This window comes from Dermacentor silvarum, chromosome 4 (genome assembly GCF_013339745.2).
Source record: "Dermacentor silvarum isolate Dsil-2018 chromosome 4, BIME_Dsil_1.4, whole genome shotgun sequence".
Classification (NCBI taxonomy): domain Eukaryota; kingdom Metazoa; phylum Arthropoda; class Arachnida; order Ixodida; family Ixodidae; genus Dermacentor; species Dermacentor silvarum.
The window spans coordinates 149,539,194-149,562,430 of NC_051157.2; the positions used below are offsets into that span (position 1 = coordinate 149,539,194).

The 23,237-nt window shown below is 49.2% G+C and overlaps 1 protein-coding gene across 1 annotated transcript in view; it reads left to right on the forward strand.

Moving 5' to 3' along the window:
• Positions 1 to 23,237, forward strand: part of LOC119450740 (uncharacterized) — a 54,442-nt gene that overhangs the window by 12,670 nt on the left and 18,535 nt on the right. The window contains exon 2 of the mRNA XM_037714256.2: positions 7,514 to 7,623. Coding sequence (XP_037570184.2) covers positions 7,514 to 7,623 — 110 coding nt within the window. The remainder of the gene's footprint in view (positions 1 to 7,513; positions 7,624 to 23,237) is intronic.

Here is a 23,237-nt window from a genome sequence, read left to right on the forward strand (position 1 = left end):
CCCGCGCTCTCGCATGTACGGGGGATTCACGGTTACTCGAATGATCACCCGGTGCTTCGCCCACTCATCATCATTCACTTCGTGCATATGCGGTGATTTTTTAGGGGGGAAGCTCCTTAGGGTGTGGCTCTGTCCCTCCTCTGTAGTATGTCGTAGTAGTAGTAGTAGTAGTATAGTAGTTGTCGTCGTAGTAGTAGGTAGCCGCGTCTATATTTATGAAAAAAATTCCGAAAGTTGTGTCAGTAGCGCGGAATTGAACCAGGGACCCCTCGGTTCCGAACGCGCGGCGCTAGCCACTACGCCACGAAGCGCACACGGACACACGCACCAAGATGACAATAAATACCCAACATTAACGAAAGACTGCGCGTTTCTAACGCGTTTGTGCTAGCGCGTTACGGCCCGCGTAAGAAGCTGGTGTAAGACGCTGTGGCCTCTCCGCCTTACCCCCGTATTCATAAATGCTCCTCGACTTGAACTTGACTTGCCACCGCCTTGCGTAGCGCGTTCGAAACGCATTGAAGGCGGTGACAAGTCAAGTTCAAGTCGAGGAGCGTTTATGAATACGGGGGTTATACTCTCTCAGCAGTCATGTGATGGCGTCGGCAAACGCGGTGCACGTTCCGACATGTGTAAACGGCTGCGTAAGACGCTGTTGCCTCTCCCCCTTACTAGAGAGTACTGCACGTTTCTAACGCGTTTGTGCTAGCGTCACCTTAAGCGGGAGATGGTGCAATTATAATGAAGGGTGCTGTTATAAAATAGGAATGACGTCACATATGGCGCGTGTCATTGGTGGAAGTCAATCGTTCGATTTAGTGCGGCGAGACTGGGCGAATTACACGGAAGATTCACGGTTTAACGATGATTCCCTCCGGAGCTTCGCCCACTCATCATCATTCACCCCGTGGATATGCGGTCTTTGTTTTGGTAAAAAATCGCGTAGCGTAACGCTTATAAAGACACCACCCAGCCACTAACAGGCAACATGCAATGGGAAGACCAGATGACAAAGAAAAGCAACAGCTGACGACAGCCATCGTCGTCTTATGATTCGCCAAAGACGCTTATTCTAAACCCCAGACCAACATCAGTCCTGGGCGAAATGACGGCACACACGTCTTTGGGTCGCTTCGTGCGATGTTTTTTATATAGTTTCCTCCTATCACTTACTCTCAGTTAAGAAACCTTTCATACGCATTTGCGAATCCCCAGTGTAAGAATTTTCATCCAGCCGGCAACAATCTTACGGTGTTCCGTGCCTGCAGCGCAGTAGTTTGTTCAACATGACGGCGCGAAAAAGCCGGCCACAGTGACCTGGCATCGCGAAGGGAACAATGTCAGGCGTTCCCGACGCTACCCGCGGTCAATAAAACATGTCGTATCAGCAAGATCAGCATTTACTCGCTCGAATTATGCTGCCTCGTGTGCTCTCCCGGCATCGCACAGCTCGATCACATAATTCAGTGCGGGTTGACAAACCTAAGACATTTGAATGTAATTAGCGGCGTAAGTGCATATCATATCGATTGTACTGAAGGATTGAATGAACTTCACGTCAAGGCCGTGGTGCTTGAAGCATACGGCTGCCAACTCAATAATTACTTCATTTATGAGTAACTTCCATACTTGCGTTCAGCCACAGCGTACGTACCCGCTGTTCTCTGGCTTCGACTCTGCCTCAGTGGCTTCGCATGTTTTTACTAGCTGCAAGAAAAGTAGAAAAATACTTTTTGAGAAAACGGTCAGGCAAGGAGACACCATCTCCCCAGATATATTAATTGCATGCTTGGAAGTATTCAAGCTATTAGACTGGGAAGGATCAACGGCGATGATCAACGGCGAATATCTCAACAACCTTCAGCTTGCCGATGACATTGTCCTCTTGAGCAACGCTGGAGACCCATTTCAACAATTGATTGAGGACCTTGACGAGGAAGTATAAGACTAGGTTAACAAAGGTAATGTTGAATAACATGTCACGCGAACAAGAATTCCTGATCGTCAGTCAGGCTATATTGTAGGTACAGGAGTAAGATTACATTTGTCAATTACTCAGAGGGAACTCTGATCATTAGACGGAAATTTACAGAAGAATGAAACTAGGTCGGAGTGCCTGCGGCCGGCATTAACAAATCTTGACCGGGAGCTCACTGCTGTCGTCGAAAATAAATGTGCACAATTATTCCATTCTTCAAGTGGGGCAGAAACGTCGGGGATAACAATGAAGAGTGAGCATAAGTCGAGGACCGCTCAAACAAGCGATGGAGAGAGAGAAAGAAACGTTTATTGTTGAAACAGTGTCCCAAGCGAGGCCTGGTATCACCCTTAGGTGGGACGGTTCCTTAGTCCAGGAACCCTCTGGCTTCGACTGCCCTCTTGGCCCTGGCGACGAGTTGTCGTTGGTCTTCCAGGGCCCCGAGGGCGAGCTTGGCCTCCCACGTTTCGAGTAGGTGGTCTTCATTTGCTTGTGGTGCTCGGTTCACATCCATTTCTGGCTGCCTTTCGCTGTATTCATGCCACGGGCATTCCAGGAGCAAGTGTGCCAGGGTGGAGGGAACGTTGCAGAAAGGGCAGAGGTAGCCGTGGAGCGTCGGGTAGAGGCGGTGCATTATAGTTCCGTGAGTGCATGTATTGTCTTGTAGGCGTATGAGGACCACGCTTTCTTCTTTGCGGAGGCTTGGGTGTGGTGGAGAGTACACGCGGCGCTCGAGCCTGTAGTGCTGCAATATGCGGCGCTCGAGCCTGTAGTGCTGCAATATCTCTGAATAGTTGTTGGGTACGGCTTCAGCCTCTTCTGCTGCGGGTCGGAGAGCGTGTGGGGCGAGGGGAGCCTGGCTGACGTGCTCGCGAGCAGCGGTGTGGGCCTCTTCGTTCCCCTCTAGTCCCTCATGTCCGGGTACCCACGTAGTGCTACGTCGTTTTAGTACCTTAAGTCCATCAGCCGAGATGCGGCCCCTCGAGAAGTTTCTACAGGTGGCCTGAGAGTTCGTGAAAATGACTGCTGCGTCTGTGCATGTGGTGGTGGCGAGAGCGATTGCCGCTTCTTCCGCCGTTTCCGGGTCGCGTGCCTTGATGGTTGCCGATGCTAGCTCGCGGCCTCGGGAGTCTACGACGCTGAGAGCATACGCGTTTCGATGCGGATACTCGGCCGCGTCGGTGTAGCGGGCGTCCGGGTCTTGCTTGAATCTTCGTTTGATGGCGTTGGCTCTAGCTTGCCTTCTACTTTTGTGGTATATGGGATGCATGTTGCGCGGGATGGGTGCAATGCGGAGGGACGCTCGAACGTCCGATGGAATTCGTTCTTTCTTGTCCGTGTATGCGACGTACGTCTCGCTGTAGTTCAGGCGTCGCAGTACTGATTTCCCGGTGGGTGTGAGCTTGAGTCGTTCCAGTTGGCTGGTCTTGTGTGCTTCGGCACACAAGACGTGTTGTGCCACGTGTTGTGGACACCCATCTTAAGGAGACGTGTAGTAGAGGCCATGAGGGGGGGGGGGGGGAGTCCCAGGGCGACTTTGATTGCCTTCCTTATCGTGGTGTTGATCTTTTCTATTTCTGCGTTCTTTAAGACTAGGTACGGCACGCCGTATGTGATGCAGCTGATGACTAGTGCTTGTATTATTCTTAGCGCGTCTTGCTCCTTGAGGCCACTTGTTCGGCTTGAGACACTCTTGACGAGGTGCGTGAGTTGCGAAAGAGTTCGTTGTAGTCTTGGTAGGCTGGCCGATCCGGATCCGTCCTTGTGAATGAAGAGCCCCAGTATTCGTAGCGTATCGACTTTCGGGATTGGCGTCCCGTTGAGGGTGATGCAGGGGTCGGTCTCTTCGTAGCTGGATGGCCTGCCTCTCGTTCTTGCTTTCAGGACGAGATGCTCAGACGTCTCAGGCACACAGCGGAGGCCACAGTTTTGGAGATAGCTTTCGATGGTGTTTACAGCTTCTTGTAGGGCACTTTCTTGCGTTCCAATGTTCGCAGCTCTGGTCCAGAGTGTGATGTCATCAGCGTACATCGCGTTACGCAGATCTGGTATGGTCTCGAGGAGTTTGGGTAACTTGATCATAGCCACGTTGAAGAGTAGCGGTCAGATGACCGACCCTTGCGGGGTGCCTCTGAAAGTTGGAAGCTTTCGCTGCGGATGTTAGAAATCCCGACGGTTCCCGTGTGGTCGGTATGAAAATTTCTGACTTACGCGTAGGTTTTAGTGCCGCAGCCGGTGCTTTAGAGATTGTTGAGGATGGCGTCGTGGCTGACGTTATCGAATGCTCCTTTGACGTCTACTGCGAGTATGCAGTACTTGCTTCGATTGTTTAGGTGATCGAGGAGGCCTTCTTTCAGTTGTAAGAGTACGTCCTGCGTTGAAAGGTGCTGCCTGAAGCCGAACATGGTGTCCGGTAGGTGGCCGTTATCTTCGAGGTAGTGGGTAATGCGGTCTTGCACCATATGTTCGAAGAGCTTTCCCACGAATGAGGTGAGGAAGATCGGGCGTAGGTTCTCCAAGTTGAGAGGTTTTTTGGGCTAGGGTATCATGGTGATCTCCGAGTGCTTCCATAGAGCAGGTAGTTCTCCTTTGTCCCAACACTTGTAGTACCGGAGGAGAGCCGTAGTGGCCTGCTGCGGTAGGTTGCGTAGATGTTTGTTGGCAATCTAGTCTTGCCGGGGCTGGCAGTTCTCCTTTCTCCGAGCACTCGTAGTACCACAGGAGAGCCGCAGTGGCCTGCTGCAGTAGGTTGCGTAAACGTTTGTTGGCAATCCGGTCTTTGCCGGGGCTGGCAGTTCTCATTTCTCCCAGCACTCGTTGTAGTAGCGTAGGAGAGCCGCAGTGGCTTGCTGCGGTAGGATCAGTAGATGTTTGTAGGCAATCCAGTCTTTGCCGGGGCTGGTATTTCTATTCAGATTGGATAGGGCTACGTGGAGCTCGGCCTGCGTGAAGGGTCGGTCGAGTTCTAGATTCGGTTTTCCAGCGTATACTTTGCTGCTGGTTTACGCGCGAGAAGGTGCATCTCCGCAGAGCTTCTTTTGTATTTCTCAGAGGAGGCGTTCTTCTGATCCGTCATGGTTGTGGATAAGTCTGTGCAGATGTTGCTTCTGTTCCGCTTTGGTAGGTTCCGTGGCTAGGAGTGTGCGTAGGAGGTGCCAAGTCTTTTTGGAGCTCAGAGTACCCTGTAGCTTGTCACAGAAAGCGGCCAATTCTGCCTGGCGAGTTGGTCTGCATATTCTTGAGCCTGCTTGGTAAGGAGAGCGACGCGTGTCTTTAGCTTTCTGTTGAGCTTTTGTCGCTTCCATCTCTTGAGGAGGGCACTTCTTGCTTCCCAGAAGTGGAGGAGATGCGCGTCCACCGCGGGCGTATCGGCATCGAGTTTTATGACCTTGTTGTGGCGTTCTGGTATATCTAGCACATTTTCAGCCACTCGTCAATGTGGGCTATAGTTGCTCCGGAATCTAGGTTGTCCCTAAAGGATTTCCACTCAGTTGTGCAATTCGTGTGTTGGTCTGTCTACGGGTGTGTGCTACATCTAATTGGAGGATATGGTGATCGCTCCCAAGGGATTCCAGAAGTCGACTCCACTCTGCCCAGGGGACGTCCGCCTTAAAGGTAAGATAGGAGTTTGTGTCCCTGGAGACGCTGTTTCCAACCTCGTGGTCTGGAGAGGATCATTCCAGACGGTGAGTGTGTTTTTGGGCGGCATCGTGCACCCTAGCACCCTTCCTCGTGGTGGTATGATAACCCCATGCCATGTGCGAGGCGACTTGGTGGCACTTCGTGAACTTTTGATTTTTCGTATAAAGTAATTGAATTCTGGTCTGGTCCCGAGGGGGGCTTTACACGCTGGCCACGAATAGGCTTTTCTGCGTCTTTATTTCTTGTAAAACCTCGATTAGGGTGTGCTCTGTCTGGGTGTTCTCTAGGTCGTGTTCTTGCGCTGTGAGTGTTTTCTTGACCAGTATGGCACTGCGTTGGGTTTGTGCATAAGTGGTGTATCCTTGCTGTCGGACAATATGCGTGTTGGTTTCCTGTAGTGCTATGACGTCGGGTTGGTTCAGCTTGATGACTTCTTGTAGGCTGGCGTGTCGAGGGCGGTACGATCAACAGTTCCATTGCCATATGTGTATGGCGAAGAACCAGCATATGAATGCTGGTTCTTCGCCTTGTGGTTAGAGGTCGCCATCGTCGATGGATTGGAATTCGCGTCGGCTATTGTGAGTGGGCGAGATGGAGCGAGAGTCGCTGTGGCTGTTCGCCCTGCGCTTTCTTCCGAGTCGTGTGGCGCGAATTGTCGAGCTGTGCATTGGTGACGATGGAACAAAAAATTTTATGCCTAATGCTAAGAGAGCAAACAGGTGTAGTGGTAGTTGAAATTAAGAGTCATGCGAACTATATATTTTGGAGCTCTTTTTTTCATTTCCGTAAATTTTATCAAAATAAATACATTTCGTAGCTTTGTAATAGGGCGGTGGTGGTGGTGATGTATACAGGCAGGTTGAACCTGGCAGGCCTGGCCGGTAATTGCTCCGACTGACCGTCTCTCTCTGCGCCAAATGTGTTACCATGTGTTCATCAGTCCTGTCTCCAGCAATTGAAGAGTTATGCTGCCTAAGGCATGGTATTTGTGGTAGATTAATGGTTTTTCGCTGTTTTCAGCACATACTTAGGGCTGTCAGGCTAGTTCGGTCAAATATTGGGTGAGTATCAAACCTGACATGTGTTCAGTGTTGCAATAAAAAGCGGTCTTAATAAATCATGGCATGACATCTTCTCTGCGCGAAATATTACGTATAACATCTGACAGTTGGTTGAAAGCGTTGTACACTGTTTTCCCACTTTCAGGGATTTTCCAAATGTTCTGTAGCAAGAATGTTCCACCTAAGAAAGCATGGCTCATGCGCTGAATTTAGGCGTCACCTTTGGTACAGTTTGTCTATTGCCGGCTGATTAACTTCCTGAGAGGGGACAGTAACCTTAATTAAATTGTTGGGTTTTACATGCAGCAACCGCAATCTCATTATGAAGCACGCCATAGAGGGGGAGTATGGAATAATTCCGGCTATGTGGAGTTGTCTAACCCGCACCAAATACACTGGCGTTCTTTTATCCGTCGCTATCAAAATGTGGCTGCAGTGGCCGGGTTGGAACCCGCAACCTGACATAGAGCCGCCCTGCGCAATTGCTACTGAGCTGCCGCAGCGGGTAAAACATAAACAAGGAAATAATCTATGGACAACACAAATATAAGAAAAGTGACTCATGTGCCCAAGTACAGAGCGTTTCGCCGAGAAATACGTCAAATAACTGGAACAACATGTTCATTGTTCGACCATAGACAGTCTTTAATAAAACATGTTATCTTGCTAACTAGGTGTAATCCAATTCCAATAACTATATTCATTCAATGCACCCGCTACCGAACGTGGTTCAATATGTGTCTATCCCTCAACTAAGCCCGCCACTTCTGCCGAATACTATCGCAACAGCATGTGCTATGTGTTTCTTCAGTTTACATTTCTTCACTCATAGGCTATCACTTCCACACCATGGAACCTTCTTCAAGGATGATGGTGAAACCTACTACATAAAACAAGCATCCCGCAATAGCTACAACAGTATGACAGCAGTGAAACATAAAGGTATTTTTGCCCACTTTTTATTTGAGTCAGTAGAAGCAGAAATCGTGACCTGTTGAACTAAACATTGCTGCGTTACAGAAGTCAAGACGATTGGACGTTACTTAGATGATATGAATACCTGAATCGCATTTTCTATTTTATTTAGCCTTAGATAATACACTGAAAAGGTACCTGTGACACTCCTGCTTCTTTTCTAGCACTTTTCTTTCCTTCCCAGCCTTGCCAAGACACCCTTGCGCTATGATTTAAATTGTGTGTATTGTATACAATGTATTGCATACATGTGCGGGTATTCTATAAAACAGAATGTGCAGGTGCTGCAAAACATGTTTGCAATTTATGCGATAACAATGCGGAGAAATATTAACACAAGACAAATAATACTAACCTTATATGAGCGAATCAAGTGGTAATTGACGTTATAAGGACACGACCATCTCCACAGAGTCGCAAGGGTGATTACGGCACGACGGAAACAGTGTTGAAGTCCATTATTTAGAAGTTGTAATAGTAGCAGGATCACGACCATTATGTCTCTTGCCACTGCAGTGTTAACAGAATGTATTCTCTCTGGAACCTTCGTGGTATCATGAAAAAATTGGTGTGAGCTGTCTATCACGCCTAGAAAATGTCTTAAGCCAATACTGACAAACGTACGATGTTTATCTTGTTCTCGTAATGGACTTGCAAAGAGAGGACCATCACGACACAGCCAGAATGGCGACTGCGGCATGTTAAAGACAGCGACTGACGTCCATCGGATGCGATTTTAATGCGAAGCTCTATATATGCGTCATGAGTCAGTCGACCTTGAGCGAAAAAGCACCGGCGACACGAACGGTACAAAAAGGCTATGAACCCTCGACCTTTGGTAAGAGTCGAACGTCCACGACCTTTGGTGTTAATGCTAACAACCCTCGAACTTTGGTGGGAGTCATACCACGGCTGTAGGGGGGTTTTGAACCCGCGACCTTTGATTGGAGTCGAACCCTCGGCCTTTGGTGTTAATGAAGGCGAAGTTGATTAAGGCACATGTAATAAAGATAGACATCATATGGATCATATGATCCATATCATGTCCATATCCATCCATCCATATCATATCGTATCATATGATACATGATCATGATATGAACATGATGAAGATAGAATGACATGGATCATATCCATGTCATCAATCAGGTAACCGAGAAATCTGCGGAGTGCAATCAACCTCTTTATATAGCTTTCATAGATTATGAAAAGGCATTTGATTCAGTAGAGATACCAGCAGTCATAGAGGCATTGCGTAATCAAGGAGTACAGGAGGCCTACGTGAATATCTTGGAAAACATCTACAAGGATTCCACAGCTATCTTGATTCTCCACAAGAAAAGTAGAAAGTTACCTATCAAGAAAGGGGTCAGGCAAGGAGACACAATCTCTCCAATGCTATTCACTGTATGCTTAGAAGAAGTATTCAAGCTCTTAGACTGGGAAGGCTTAGGAGTGAGGATCAACGGCGAATATCTCATCAACCTTCGGTTTGTAGATGACATTGTCCTATTCAGCAACAATGGAGACGAATTAGAGCAAATGATTGAGGACCTTAATCGAGAAAGTGTAAGAATTGGGTTGAAGATGAATATGCAGAAGACAAAGATAATGTTCAATAGCCTGGCAAGGGAACAAGAATTCAGGATCGCCAGTCAGCCTCTAGAATCTGTAAAGGAGTACGTTTACCTAGGTCAATTACTCACAGGGGACCCTGATCACGAGAAAGAAATTTACAGAAGAATAAAATTGGGTTGGAGTGCATACGGCAGGCATTGCCAAATCCTGACTGGGAGCTTACCACTGTCGCTGAAAAGAAAAGTGTACAATCATTGCATTCTACCTGTGCTAACATATGGGGCAGAAACTTGGAGGTTAACAAAGAACCTCGAGAACAAGTTAAGGACCGCACAAAGAGCGGTGGAACGAAAAATCTTAGGACTAACGTTAAGAGACAGGAAAAGAGCGGTGTGGATCAGAGAACAAACGGAGATAGCCGATATTCTAGTTGACATTAAGCGTAAGAAATGGAGCTGGGCAGGCCATGTATAGGATGGATAACCGGTGGACCATTAGGGCTACAGAAGGTAAGTGCAGTCGAGCTCGGCAGAAAACCAGATGGGATGATGAATCTAGGAAATTTGCAGGCGCAAGTTGGAATACGCTAGCGCAAGGCAGGGGTAATTGGAGATCGCAGGGAGAGGCCTTTGTCCTGCAGTGGACATAAAATATAGGCTGATGATGATGATGATGAATGAAGATAGAATCAATTAAGGCGCTCTGACCCACGACCGTGGGTGTGAGTCGAACCTTCGACCTTTGAAATGAAGAGGGGTGACTACGTGAAGTACACTAAGTGAATTCGGAGGTGGTTAAGCGAATTAAGAGGATCAGTAAACGAATTAAGTGGGTGATAAACCGAAGTAGACTAATCGAATTAAGGCGGATGTGCAGGTAATGTGTCCGTATTTAGTGCATCGGCACTTGGGCTTCCGCCTTCATGTCGTCTTAAGGATAACATAAGAGACCCTGTGAATTTTTTGATCGAGCAGCTGACTAAGATGGCGCTGGCACGAGGCCTCGCATCCTGCGTCAATTTCTTCTTTCTCTACAGGTTTCAACACGCTCCTGCGGCCGCGCTGCACATGTGTGCTTCGAGGCAGTAGAACCTCTGCCCAGGACGTCGGACCTGCTGGCCGTTCGACAGTTTCAAGAAACACCCCGCAATACCGTCTCTTCCTGGAAATGTTTTAACGACACGGCCGATCTTCGATGTGAGAGGCGGCTTCTTTATCTCCTAGACAACGACAAGGTCGTGTGGCTTTAATTGGACGACGGCATAGGCTTGCTGCGGTGAGCAGTGAAAGGAAACAGAAAGTATTCGTTCTTCCACCGCTTGCAAAACCGTCGAAGAAGCCTTTCCTCATGCCGCACTCGTCGGCGGGGCAGCTGAGTCAGCTGAACGTCGTGGTCCTTCGCCGTGTTAAAATTACCGTTCTTGTGCGAAGCCACTGAGATGTTGAGCTCAAGACTGCGGTTCCAAGCATTGCTTCGCTCATGGTGCTGGGCCTTCTCACTGCGGTGGCGATAGGAGAAGTTTCGGTGATTGTGCAGGGACAAGTTTAGTGCGTTTCTCGCTATGTTCACCATGTAACTGGTAGGAACTTACGGCTCGTCGCTCAGATCGGCTTCTCATAGGTGACTGGTCTTTCGAGTCATATCTACGAGCATTGAACGCTGACTACTTTGGCCTCGGAGATATCTGTAGAGATAGCTGGGCGGTTAAGTAACTGGCTTCTCGGGTGTCTTAGTCGATTGAGGCGTCGTCTGTATCAGTCGCGATTCACTTCCTATCGCTGTGTTCAGAGGCTCTTTCTTGACTTTTCTGTCACAATCACTGGTCTCTCGCCGACTTTCATTGAAATGGCTCTGTTCCTTCGTGAACACGTTGTTTTCAACGATGGACGGGATTGCACGGCCTCTGCAACTGCTTCTGATATCCCTGTACCAGTGGCCCATCTTGGGTGTCGCGAGGCGTTGTAGTAGATGAACAGGCTGGACTTACCTTTCAAACACGGGCTGGAACGGAGCTCGCTTGGCTCATCTATGCTCTCTACCGGCATAGGAGGCCGGGTTCTGTTGCCACTTTCCGAGTGTCAATACAAGTTGGGTGGGGAACAAAGTAGAAGACTTCAACTATGTTGTCCATGTAGATAAAGCAGAGCGACTCCCTTGGTGGCATAGTAGGCATCATTGGCACACTCTCAGTCGCAGCGAATGCCTATTGCACCAAGCCGCCATATATCTGTCCAGTGAATTTCGTATGCGCCTTGGCTCTTCTGCTCACACCCAAGGAGTCGGGCAGGCAAGGTGGTGTCCGAATCAGGTAAGTCACTGGCGGTCTTTTATGGGTAGACGCTTTGCACCATCCTACCAAGGTCGCTTCTTAGGTGCTCTATCCTTCCAGTCACTGTGCGGCAATAGTAATAATAACATATGCGAACACCGATTGTCCGTCTCGGCCGATCGCCCCGTCGATGCTCATCTATAATAAGCATTTTACATTCATACAACTGTGAGAGGAGACCTCGTGCGATGGCTTGAAGCTTCAAAGTGCAGATTTCAGGTACCTCGAACGAGTATACCATGATGTCACGGGAATCGAAACGATTTCTCAGTTCGATATGGGCGCTTCGACAGCTGTTATGGCGGGGGCACTTAGAAGCACCAAATGCCAGCCTAGAGAGATCTTCTGCCCGACGGAAGGCATGTCGAGCCCTGTGAACAGGCTGCGTCGAACGAACGGGCTGAGTCAAGCAACTACCGAACTCACATAGACTGGTGCTTTCCGGATGCCTACACTGTGGCCGTTTGAATCAGTACAGGTGCTGATGTAGAACTGTAAACAGAAATATTTGTCACTGACGAATTGTCAATATTCCTATCTCGTGGTTGACACGTGTCTGACTACTCTCGTGAGAAGGATTATTGCAGTTTTGGTTCCATATGCCACAAAGGGCTGAAACAGGACGGTTTCGAGCATTACTTACACTTGCATCGCACTGCGTTGGGCCAGTTTTGTGTGACGTGTTCTTCTCTGCCACATTTTAAACAGCAATTGTTGTCAGTGAATTGGCATCTAATCTCGTCGGGTGACAACGTGACGGTGTAGTCCTTTATCGCGAGGTCTGAGCGATCACACAGCACGCAACAGGGTTAGTCATTCGGTGCAGAAACAGCGGCCAAAGATAATGTTGATGGCACCTGCGGTTGTACGGACGGTTCGCAGTGCCTGTGTCCCTCGGGGACACAGGCATTGCGAACCTGCGAACCGAAATTCCTTACCTTTTTGGTAAGGAATTTGAACGAGACCCGTGGTTTTCGTCTCTACTCTCGACTTGCACCTCCAGGAACTGCATCACCCTTCGTACTTCCTCTTGTTGTGACCTCGGACCAGCACCATTGTCGGTATCAGCCTTCTGTATGTGCTGATGGTATAGAATGGCGATATCTTAGGGGAGCAATCACATTAGGAAACGATGAAGTACTACTGCATATTGTGGCATTGGAACCCCGAAGTTCTCGCAGCAGCTTGTGCGAAAGCGCACCTCTTCGTAGAGTTTCCCCAGGTGTGGATAACTCGAAGGAAAACGCTACCTGCTGCTTAAGTGATTGACCGAACACTGTATGGGCTCCGGGTCTCGGACCTTACACCAGCTGTTTCCCTGAGATCTCGTGACCGAAAGTGACATCAATCAACACGACTCTGTGTTTGCCAACGGTTGAGAGGAATCTTTCCCAGATTGGGTGAGATTTTTACATCGTTTTGGCTCTCGAAGTTTGCAATGCTGCGTGCGTCTGGCTTACCCTCCGCTGCACATCACCAGGCCAGCTGGCTAAGCAGGACACAGCCTTGCGTCCGCCGACGTCTACACCCTGAAGATGGAGGAGCACGACGCTCATTCCTGTAACACCATGGACGCCGAGGTTGTTTCAGGTCAGGACGATGACCTTAACTGCTTTCTTGTGGCTCGCAAAAAAAAACAATGCTCAACTCAAGCTGCTACGATCCCTCACCTGCCACGGTACTCCGCTACACGAATGCGCGTCTCCCTCCACTGCCATTGGATTACTACAAGGTTGCGTTCCGTCCGAGAGATGGCCTGAACCTCGGTGCGGGGTCTCAAACTTTTGTTGCCCAAGCCATCGGTTGAGCAGATGGGCTTGATGCTGCTGCACTAAAAGAGCTCATTATCCAAATCCGCACCGACCAAAACCTGGCGGTGATTAGCACATCGGATGAGAACCTCATGGCCGAACTGCAGAAAGTCCAATCTACAAGTTTGGGCCTCAACCAGTCCAAGCCTACGTAGCTGCACCTGGCAACTCTTGCATAGGGGTAGTGCCAGGCATTGAACTGAACACCACTGTTCAGTTCAGTGCCTGCGCTGCTTAGAGGCTACCATTTTCGCCTTCGTCACTTTCTCCGGCATCCAGGTGCCCCTTCACGTTCGCATGTGCAGAGCAGAGCTCTGCTGTTACATCTACTGACCCCGCGAACAGATGTGCAGCATGTGCCTGTCCATGGGTCATCCAGCGGAAGTCTGCCCCACAAGCAACAAACCCCGCTGCGTAGCCTGCGGTGCCTCCAACCCACTGCCAGAACATGAGTTGACATCTAAATACATACATTGGGGAGGCGATCATCCCGCCGTGGACACTTGCTGTCCATCGCGTCAACAACAGCCGTTCAGTAAGTCGTATGTGCTCCAGGAAAATCTCAAACGCGAAAAGCCGTGTCTCCCACCTGGATCAGCACATAGTCAGCCTAGGACGACTGTGGACTCTCTGCGGGATCCGGACCAACCGATAAAGACACCAGAGAACTCCACTGAGGAACCCCTGACTAGTGGACGCAGCAGCATTCGTGGTCCACCTTTACATGAGCGACAGGTAGACCGGGGCCGCCCAGACAACCCCTCAAAGGAGCGCACTACCGGCAGTGACCATCCCAAGCCTCGTGGCCAGCAAAAAGGTGCCCACAAGAAAGAACAAACGGTAAACTGGACAGAGCAGTTCCCCGCTCTACCCCCCTCTACACTCCTTTTCCACCCTCTCACGCAAATGTCAACGCGACAACCCACTCCGCAATCTATGTCAGTCGACACACAGCCTCGCCTTCACAACCCTCCACCTACGGTCCGCACAGACTACTGCACACGAGAGGCGTTAAACGAAATGGCAATTTCACTAAGGACAGAGAGAGAGAGAGAGAGAGAGAAGTCATAACGGAAAGGCAGGGAGGTTAACCAGGCTGAGCCCGGTAGGCTACCCTGCACTGGGGAGGGGGGAGAAGGGATGGAAAGAGGAGAAAGAACTAAAAGAATTCCCTGCTACGATGCAGGTAGAAATGCAGAAAATGAAGCATGGTATTATGATCGAAATAACGGCTCCGCTCTCTGTACCGGCTTGTAATGCTCTCTGTACCCGATGATACCTGCTCTGCTGAGCCCGATGATGCCTGGTTGTAGCCGCGCCCGTAGCTCTACGATTCGCTTCTTCAGCAGCGGTTCGTACCTTGTGAGGAGACGCCATAACGTGTATCGAAGAGGCATCCAGAATACATGGAACACATCTCACATCGGAATCGCGCAGATTGCGCGCCTCGTCTGAATGGCATCGCGTCGTCGGCGCCTGCGCACGCTACGTTTGTAGGCGCCTTAACTAGATGGCGCCACCATACTGGCGGAGGCTCGGATCGTCTGCGCCTGCGTTTAGAGGGAACTTTTTTTCCGGTGCCTGATAGCAAGCACTTCCGTGGCTCAGTGGTAGATTACCTGGCTCCCACTTCGCGGGCGTGGGTTCTATCCCCCCGGGAACCGGGTACTTTTTTCGCATTTGCAGCGATAGCGGTTACGGTCGCCGGACGCCGTCGGCAGAGGCAGCGGCAGCCGACAGCATCGCGAATCGAAACAGCTATTGCAACGAGCCCATAACAGCTTACGCTGTAAAGTATCGGCCTTGATCGATCAGAAGCTGTCGGGGAGCCCCATGATGCAGGATGATGTCATTAAGGAGGACGTTGGCGACATCCGTAGCGCAGATGGTCGGAGGGCACGGGTAATGGTGTATCGCGTCGCGTAGTCGGTCCCGACGGCGACCTACTTGTTGTCTGATGTCGAGGCTGGTCAGGGGCCAAGAAGGTCGAGCCCAACACGAAAGAACGGTTCGGAGGAAGTGTCTATAGGATGAAGCAGGTCAGCCGGTACATAGCTGGCCTCTTGTGGCACTGGGATTTGTCGTAGCAGCGACATATCGTTGGACGGAGCGATAGAGACCACGCCAAATGAAACGGCGCCTGACGCGATCATAAGTGAGGGTGTCACCAAGGTGACCAGCACAGGGCTCATAGTGAAGCTGGCGAAGGACAGCTGACTGTAGATGGGCAGGCACGACGACGAGGCGTTCAGTGTCCTCAGGATGCATATTATGGTGGTATAAGGCGCCATCCTGAAGGAAGAACAAGTGGAGTGAAGGATCGGGTGTGGCAGAGGTGAGACGGTCAATGATAGGCCTTAAAGCCAAGTCGCGGCATTGTTCGTCCCGTATATCAACGAAGTCCGAGATACACAAGGCGAAGGCGTCGGTGTTTTGATCGGTGACGTCAGGGGAACCCACGGGATGCCGTGATAGACAGTCGGCATCTTGATGAAGCTGACCGGACTTGTGCACCACTGAAAACGAGTATTCTTGGAGGCGTAGAGCCAAACGACCAAGGCGGCCTGTAGGGTCTTTGAGCGAAGAAAGCCAACAGAGGGCATGATGGTCAGTTACGACGGTAAAGGCGCGGTCAAACTGGTAGGCACGAAATTTGGCGACAGCCCATACAAGAGCTATACACTCTAGTTCTGTGATGGAGTAATTCTTCTCCGGTGTGGCCAGGAGGCGGCTAGCGTACGCAATAACACAGTCGTGGCCGCCCTGACGCAGAGCAAGGATGACACCGATTCCATGGCTGCTGGCATCTGTGCGAAGTTCCTGTCGGTGCAGTCGGATCAAAATGTGCTAAAATAGGGGAAGTCGTGAGGGCATCGATAAGCGCCGAAAAAGCAGCAGCTTGGGGTGAGCCCCGTGTAATTGTAACGTCTTTTTTGAGGAGCGCAGTAAGGGGACGCGCAACGTCGCCGAAATTACGAATGCAACGTCGGAAATAGGAGCACAATTCAATGAAACTGCGTACGTCTTTATCCAAACAAGGTACAGGAAAATGCTTCACGGCGCGAACGTTTTCAGGGTTGGCCTGGACGCCCGCCGTGTTAAAGAGATGGCCTAGTACGGTTATTTCAGGGCGTCCGAAACGTCATTTTGAGACGTTGAGTTGGAGACCGGCATTGCGGAATACATCGAGAATGGCGGAGAGGCGCTGAAGATAGCTGTCAAATGTTGGCGAAAAACAACGACATTGTCAAGGTAGCAAAAACAGGTTAAATATTTCAAACCACGAAATAGCGAATCCATCATGCACACGAATGTGGCCGGCGCATTGCAAAGACCGGAAGGCATCACTTTAAAGTGATAGAGGCCATCGGGAGTTACGAATGCGGTTTTTTCGTGGTCTAGTAGGTCAACAGCAGTCTGGCAATCACCTGAGCGAAGTTAAATAGACGAGAAATATTGGGTGCTGTGAAGACAGTCGAGTGTGTCGTCTATACGGGGCAAGGGATAAACGTCCTTTTTCGTTATCTTGCTGAGGTGTCGATAATCAGCACAAAATCGCCAGGTGTTGTCATTCTTCTTGACTAGCACAACAGGAGCGGCCCAACGACTAGAGGACGGTTCGATGATGTTCTTGACCAGCATTTTGTCGACTTCTTTTTGGATTGTGACGCGTTCCGCAGCGGAAATGCGATAAGGGCGCCGTAGAACCGGTTGAGCATCGCCGGTGGGGATGGAGCGCTGCAACAACTGTTGTCTGGCCTAAAGGGCAATTTTCGAGATCAAAGATATCGTAATACGACAGCAAGACCCGATGAAGATCTTCTGCTTGCGTACGTGGGAGGTCGGCTGACATCATTCGTTTTCAAAATTGGCACATAGCGACGAGGTGGCTGTGAGGGAGCCGGAAACAGTTCGAGGGCCGTCGACGTCGACATGCAGAAGTCATACTTATTCCTGAGACTGGCAAGAGTATCCCCCCCCCCCCCAGAATCTGTGGCCTATATCTTCGACTTCATGGGTAGCTAAATTCTTCGAACACATTGCACTCTCCCGAGTCCAGCCATTTCTCGAAGACACTCACTTTTTTCCCGATACACTCTTCGGCTACCGTCCTGGTATTTCTACGTAAGACGTTTTGCTACAACTTAAAGAAGACGTGTTGGATAGCCCCACTTCAAATCAGGTAAGGGCAATCCTGGCCCTGGATTTCAAGGGGACTTTTGAGAACGTATATCCCACGAGCTAATTCTTGACAATCTCGCTTCCTCCCAATGCGGCGCTCGTATCTGCAATTACGTCAGGGCCTTTCTGACCGCACGGCCACTATTGGGATTGGAGACCTCCGGCCGGGCGTCATATGTCTCGCAGGCAGAGTAACGCCACAGGGCTTGGTCCTCTCACCCACCCTGTTTAACGTGACTATGGCTAAACTGCCCCCATTATTAGACCAGATCCCCAACATCCAGAATGCCATTTACGCAGATGACATTACAATCTGGGCAACCAAAGGATCAGGCGGAACCATTCAGGAAGCTCTTCAGGAAGCTGCATCTGTTGTCCAAGAATACGCTGCCACCGGCAGCCTTACGTGCTCAGTCTAGAAGCCAGAGTTGTTATTGGTACACAAGCGGCGCTGCAGAACAGACAATTCTCGTGATATTTCACTGTTTCTTGATGGCCTCAGGTACCTCGACTGCGCATTTTAGGCCTCCACATTCAGGCTGATGGCAACGCCTTACACACTATACGCACATTCTGACTCAGCAGATAGCACAAATTACACACATGATCCATCACATCACCAATCGCAGGAGCGGCCTTCGCGAGAATGATGACCACCACGTAGTACAAGCTCTCAGAGTTATTCGACTCGCCTATCACTTTCGCTATCATAAGCTCACGCTAACTGAAAGCGAAAAGATGGACATCCTTCTACGGAAGGTGGTGAAGGCGGCTCTCGGCTTGCTTCCACACGCTTCTACACGACGCCTCCTTCAGCTTGGTGTCCCCAACACCATCACCGAACTGCTCGAAGCCCAGCAAAACAGTCAGGTCGAACGTCTTAGGCAAAGCCCGTCGGAGCTGCGCCATATTCTCTCGTCTTGGCTACCCCATTCCTGAAAAACCCTTACAGGTACCACAACATAAACTCGCTCCTAATATTCCCGCTCTCATTAGAGTGGCTCCAATTACACGCAACATGAATCCCCACCGCCGTGCCGGCCGTCGACGTGCCCGAGTTCAGACACGTAAACGCGTCTTTGGCGATGGCACTGCAGACTTACAAGTTATTCACACTCAGGCGGCACTCTACCCAGAGAAGCCCGCCATGTGTATAGCGGTGATCGACAACACAGACGCGCTCGTGGCGTCTGCGCCACTTCACACTACGGACAGTAGTTCGGCAGAGGAGTGAGCTATTGCTCTAGCCATTGTCCAGGCCTCCACATGATCGTTACAGGACGCCCCTGCCCCCATAGTGACAAACAGGCTGCTTGCCGTGCTTCGCGCAGGGACTTGTGGCTGCGCATACTCACAATATCCTGTCTTCTGTTTTGCCGTCCACTTTACCTACGGTGGCCATCGTCTAGACTCCTGGACATGTTTCACTCTATGGACATGAACGCGTTCGTGCGGTTGCCCGAGCCTGACCGCCCGGGCTCCATCGGAAGAGCTGTACGACACACCGACAGAACCACTCAATTACAACTCAACGCTGGTGTACAGCGATGTTACAGCGGTGTACAATACTGGTGACAGAACCTTTATATGTATCCTCCTCCTCCTCCGTCACTTAACAGAGCAGATGGCATCGCTTGGCGGCAACTACAGCCTAATTCATTTCCTTGCATCATCTCTCTCATCGCACTCTATACCCTTCAACCTGCCCTTACTGTGGATCCAACCCAACAGTCTATCATTCCACGTGGGAATGCTCTAGTCCACAGGGCGTTCCTCCTATCCCGAACCTCAGCCCTTCTTCTTAGGAGTCTGCACTGCTCAGCTTAGGCCGGCAGGAACAGCAACAGCTGGTCCAGCGGGCTCGCAGGGTCGCACAAGGCAATGGAGCCCAGGACTGAGGGCCCCACCCTACGAAGAAGAATTGCCTTGCCTTTGTCAATAAAAGTTTATTCTCTCCCTCTCTGGAGCTGCGACACTTGCCATGCGCGAGCACGATGGCAATCACATTGTCAATGTGGGCGTCAACCAGGGCGGTATGACGGCCGAAGCTCTCTCTGAGTATTTTCACCGCTACCGCGGTGACTTCAACGCATGACTTCAACGCATGACTGACGCATGACGCATGAGCATGACTTCAACGTCGCTGTATTTGTGTACGTTGCCACAGTAGTGCTAGCAGAATGACTGCTCACTGGTGTTTTAATGGTGTATTGTAATAAAGGAAATAAGCTGTGTATTACGCCTAGCAAACGTCTATAGGCAATGCGGAGTCAAGTACGATGTTTATCTTTTTTCGGTGGCAGCTATTCACCATCTAACTTGCATGGGTTGCCAATTCTATAGCGAAGCTTTTCTAACGAGAGCCACGATAACTTAAAGCTACTGCTCTCCAGTTTTATTTAATCTTCTTCGTGAGCCCTCTGTGATTAGTCAACATTTTTCAGGCAAAACTAACTTTCCCTGTCTGTCACGTGATGCGAGGGACGCCCAAAAAGCCAACACATCCAAATAACGTGTGCGCACTGATTATGCTAAAATATGCCGAGCAAACGTGAAAATGGTTTGGACAGCCTTTCTGATAGCGTTGGCGGTGGCGGCTCGGCAGTTCCGGCATGGGAAAACGTATCCCGGCGACGCGTTGAAAATGCCAGAGGGCCGTTTCTGCTGAGCCCGGCACTCTTGCTAGCTCAGTTTATCTCCACCTCATTGTCCTGCAAAAGTATGAACAACTTCGCTGATAGTTCCGAGGTCTGCCGTTATAAATGGGCGTTACAGCTGCAATTTTCTGGCTATCGTAGCAAATCTACATTCGATACAAACGATAGCGCAGGACGGTTTTCACGGCCGAAACCAGCGTCTTGAGCGTGGCAGCATCGTCGTCCCACAGTGCCGTTTCTGAGCAGCTCTCGTCATAGGCGACATGCCTGTGGCAGGTGTCGCCAATTATGGGTGCTGCTCAATAAGCTAGAATAGTATCGCAACTTGCTCAGTGGTCATGCGAGGACCTTTTGTCGTTATTTATTTGTACCTACGAATTGTTTCCGAACCAGAGCTAATCATAGAACAAATCACAATGTTTCACGGCCTGCTAATTCATCACGGTTTCACTTCATTAAGGTTTCGTGATATCGTCACAACAGATGCGCTTTTTTCGTGCAACTTAGCACAAATGTTTCACAAAACAAAGAAAAACGTTTGGCAACTTAAAGAACCGTCCAATTAAACCCAGGATAAACGTCTGGGAAGCGCGTAGGAGGAATTTGTCACCGCACACTTCACCTACGTTCGGAGACGTGTGATCGTTTTCAAAAAGGGCTGCTCACCACCAGCTATCTATTGAGATATACTGCCTCTCCATCTTCATATATTTTGGTGTTTCCTAGATGAGTAAAAGCAAAGCTAAACAGCACGCGATAACTTTTAGATGCTACTGTTCGAATAGTAGGCACTGAAGAGAATGACGTAGTACGTAGTTTTCTTACCTTGCTCTAGGCTTTCACGGTTTTAATGTTGTTTGCAGCTTCCAAATGCTTATCGAGTGTACGGACACTCCCAGCCCAGATCTCAAGTAATCGCTCAGCGTGACGGGCACAAGTAGACGAAATTCGGACCAGGGAATCGATCAAGCGCTTCCACGCAGGCCATCGTTTTATGTGCGCGTACTATTGTCGTGGTCATCGTTATTTCACACAGAAGTATTCACCTTACAGGAACATGTAAGACCATCTAGAAACGCTTTGCAAAACCGCAAGTGATGCTAGATGGCGTGCTAGATGTAAAATGTTCCGCCAAGCATTGATTCCCGTGCACAGAATATGAATAATTTTTTATTAGAGCTGGGCGAATATCAAATATTTGAATCAAATACAAATAGTAAATATCGAAAATCGGATTCAACAGTCGAACACAGACGCATACATTTATAGGAGAAATTTCAACTGCGTACCACACTTATACAGATTAAGAAAAAGCACACAGCCAACTATCACGGGCGACTAGGACCAGTTTTAAACAGACGATTACTGATTGCCAACAAATGAACTCCACAAATAGCCTGTCACCATCCTGAGAGCCCGGTTGCAAATGAACTTTCCAAGAATAGACAGCTTCAGTTTAACGTTAGCGCAATAGCGGGTTTAAAGGAAAGACCATTACCGTTCCGCAAACGAACTTTGCAAAAAGAGAGTTTTAGTATAGCGTGATACTGTAGCTTACGTGCGGGACGCCATTGCATTACGCTTTCAATTTCGCATACATATAGGGCACCTAAGTAATTATACCTGTGTGTGCGTCCGGTAAGTGCGAGAGACAACGTAACGGAAACCAGGAGCGCGTTGTATTTGTACTTCCCATGTCCGCTGATCTGCGATGAAACAAACAAGCAGTACAAGCTGTCTACCATAGCTTCCAAAATCTTCCGATCTCAGAGGCCACATGCCGTCGTCGCGCCTATCTCCCGACTTCACCCATAGGTGGCACTGACATCTCAGAGATTTCTCTCGTTAGGCTTAGGTGCGTTTGAAACGAGAAGCGATCTCGAAATCTCCTTAGGTTTATCCATAATACTCTGTCACCGAAGCGGCCTGACACTAAGCGAAAGTCATTTTTACACAATCATTTGCTATGAACGAAGTGAATTCTACAAGAACAACGCCAAATTCAGTTCGAAGCCGGCGGCCGGCACCGCCACTATGTTTTACGTAAACTACGTAAACCACGCAAAGATGGTAACGTTAAATCTGAGAAATAGCGCGCGTACGCTAAACGGTATAGGTCGTTTAGCGTTCTGCGCATGCGCATTTCAATCCCGCTATTCCGGTAAGCCCGCTATTACGGTAAACACGCTAAACTAAAACTGCCCAATGAATGGCTACTGTATGACTAGCTTTCCAAAAAAAAAAAGACAAAGAAGACGGATGAAAGACCACAAGTTGTTCAAAAAAGAAATAAAAAGGCTATTGAAACACTTCATACACTTATAAAATGGTCCGTTCTAAGAAAAACGGCCCTCGTAGTACCGTAGAAAATAAAGCTGCAACATGACTAGACTTCAGAGAACCCTAAATTACAGACTACAAGCAAATCTCACTAGTTGCCATGTAGACATCAGCTGCGAAACCGACAACAGGGCTTGCATTACCTATTTTGTTTCGGAGTTGCTTCGAAAACATTGGTCGCTGTTTCAATTTTGATAATATGCGCTAAATTGTTTAGCAAACGGAGCAGAGTAACCAATCTTTACCAATCTGTAGTGGCGAAATATTTCGTTAGTTTGGATAATACCGAATAGCTAATTTTAGAATACGAATACTAATAGTTGCTGTGTAATATCCGATTCCTATTCGACACTTCAAATATTCGCCCACCTCTACTTCTTAAGCATTTCTAATCATAATCTGTAGTACTTACGTTGAGTAGAAAATGTAATAAACAATTTTAGTCGTGACTTGTAGTGATTGTTATAGTTTTCTAAAACAAATAATTCATTTGCTATCAATATGCCAATAACGACATTTCAAGTGGGCAGTGGCGCTTCGTAGAAGAATGGCGCCGTTCTGTAGTTATAAGAAATAGTTTTATAAGACACCATGATACTACTCGCTTTCGTGTTACGTGTACAATATGTTGTAGTTCACTGGGACAAGAGGAAGCCGGTTTACAAAATTTCCACTCGGCATGCT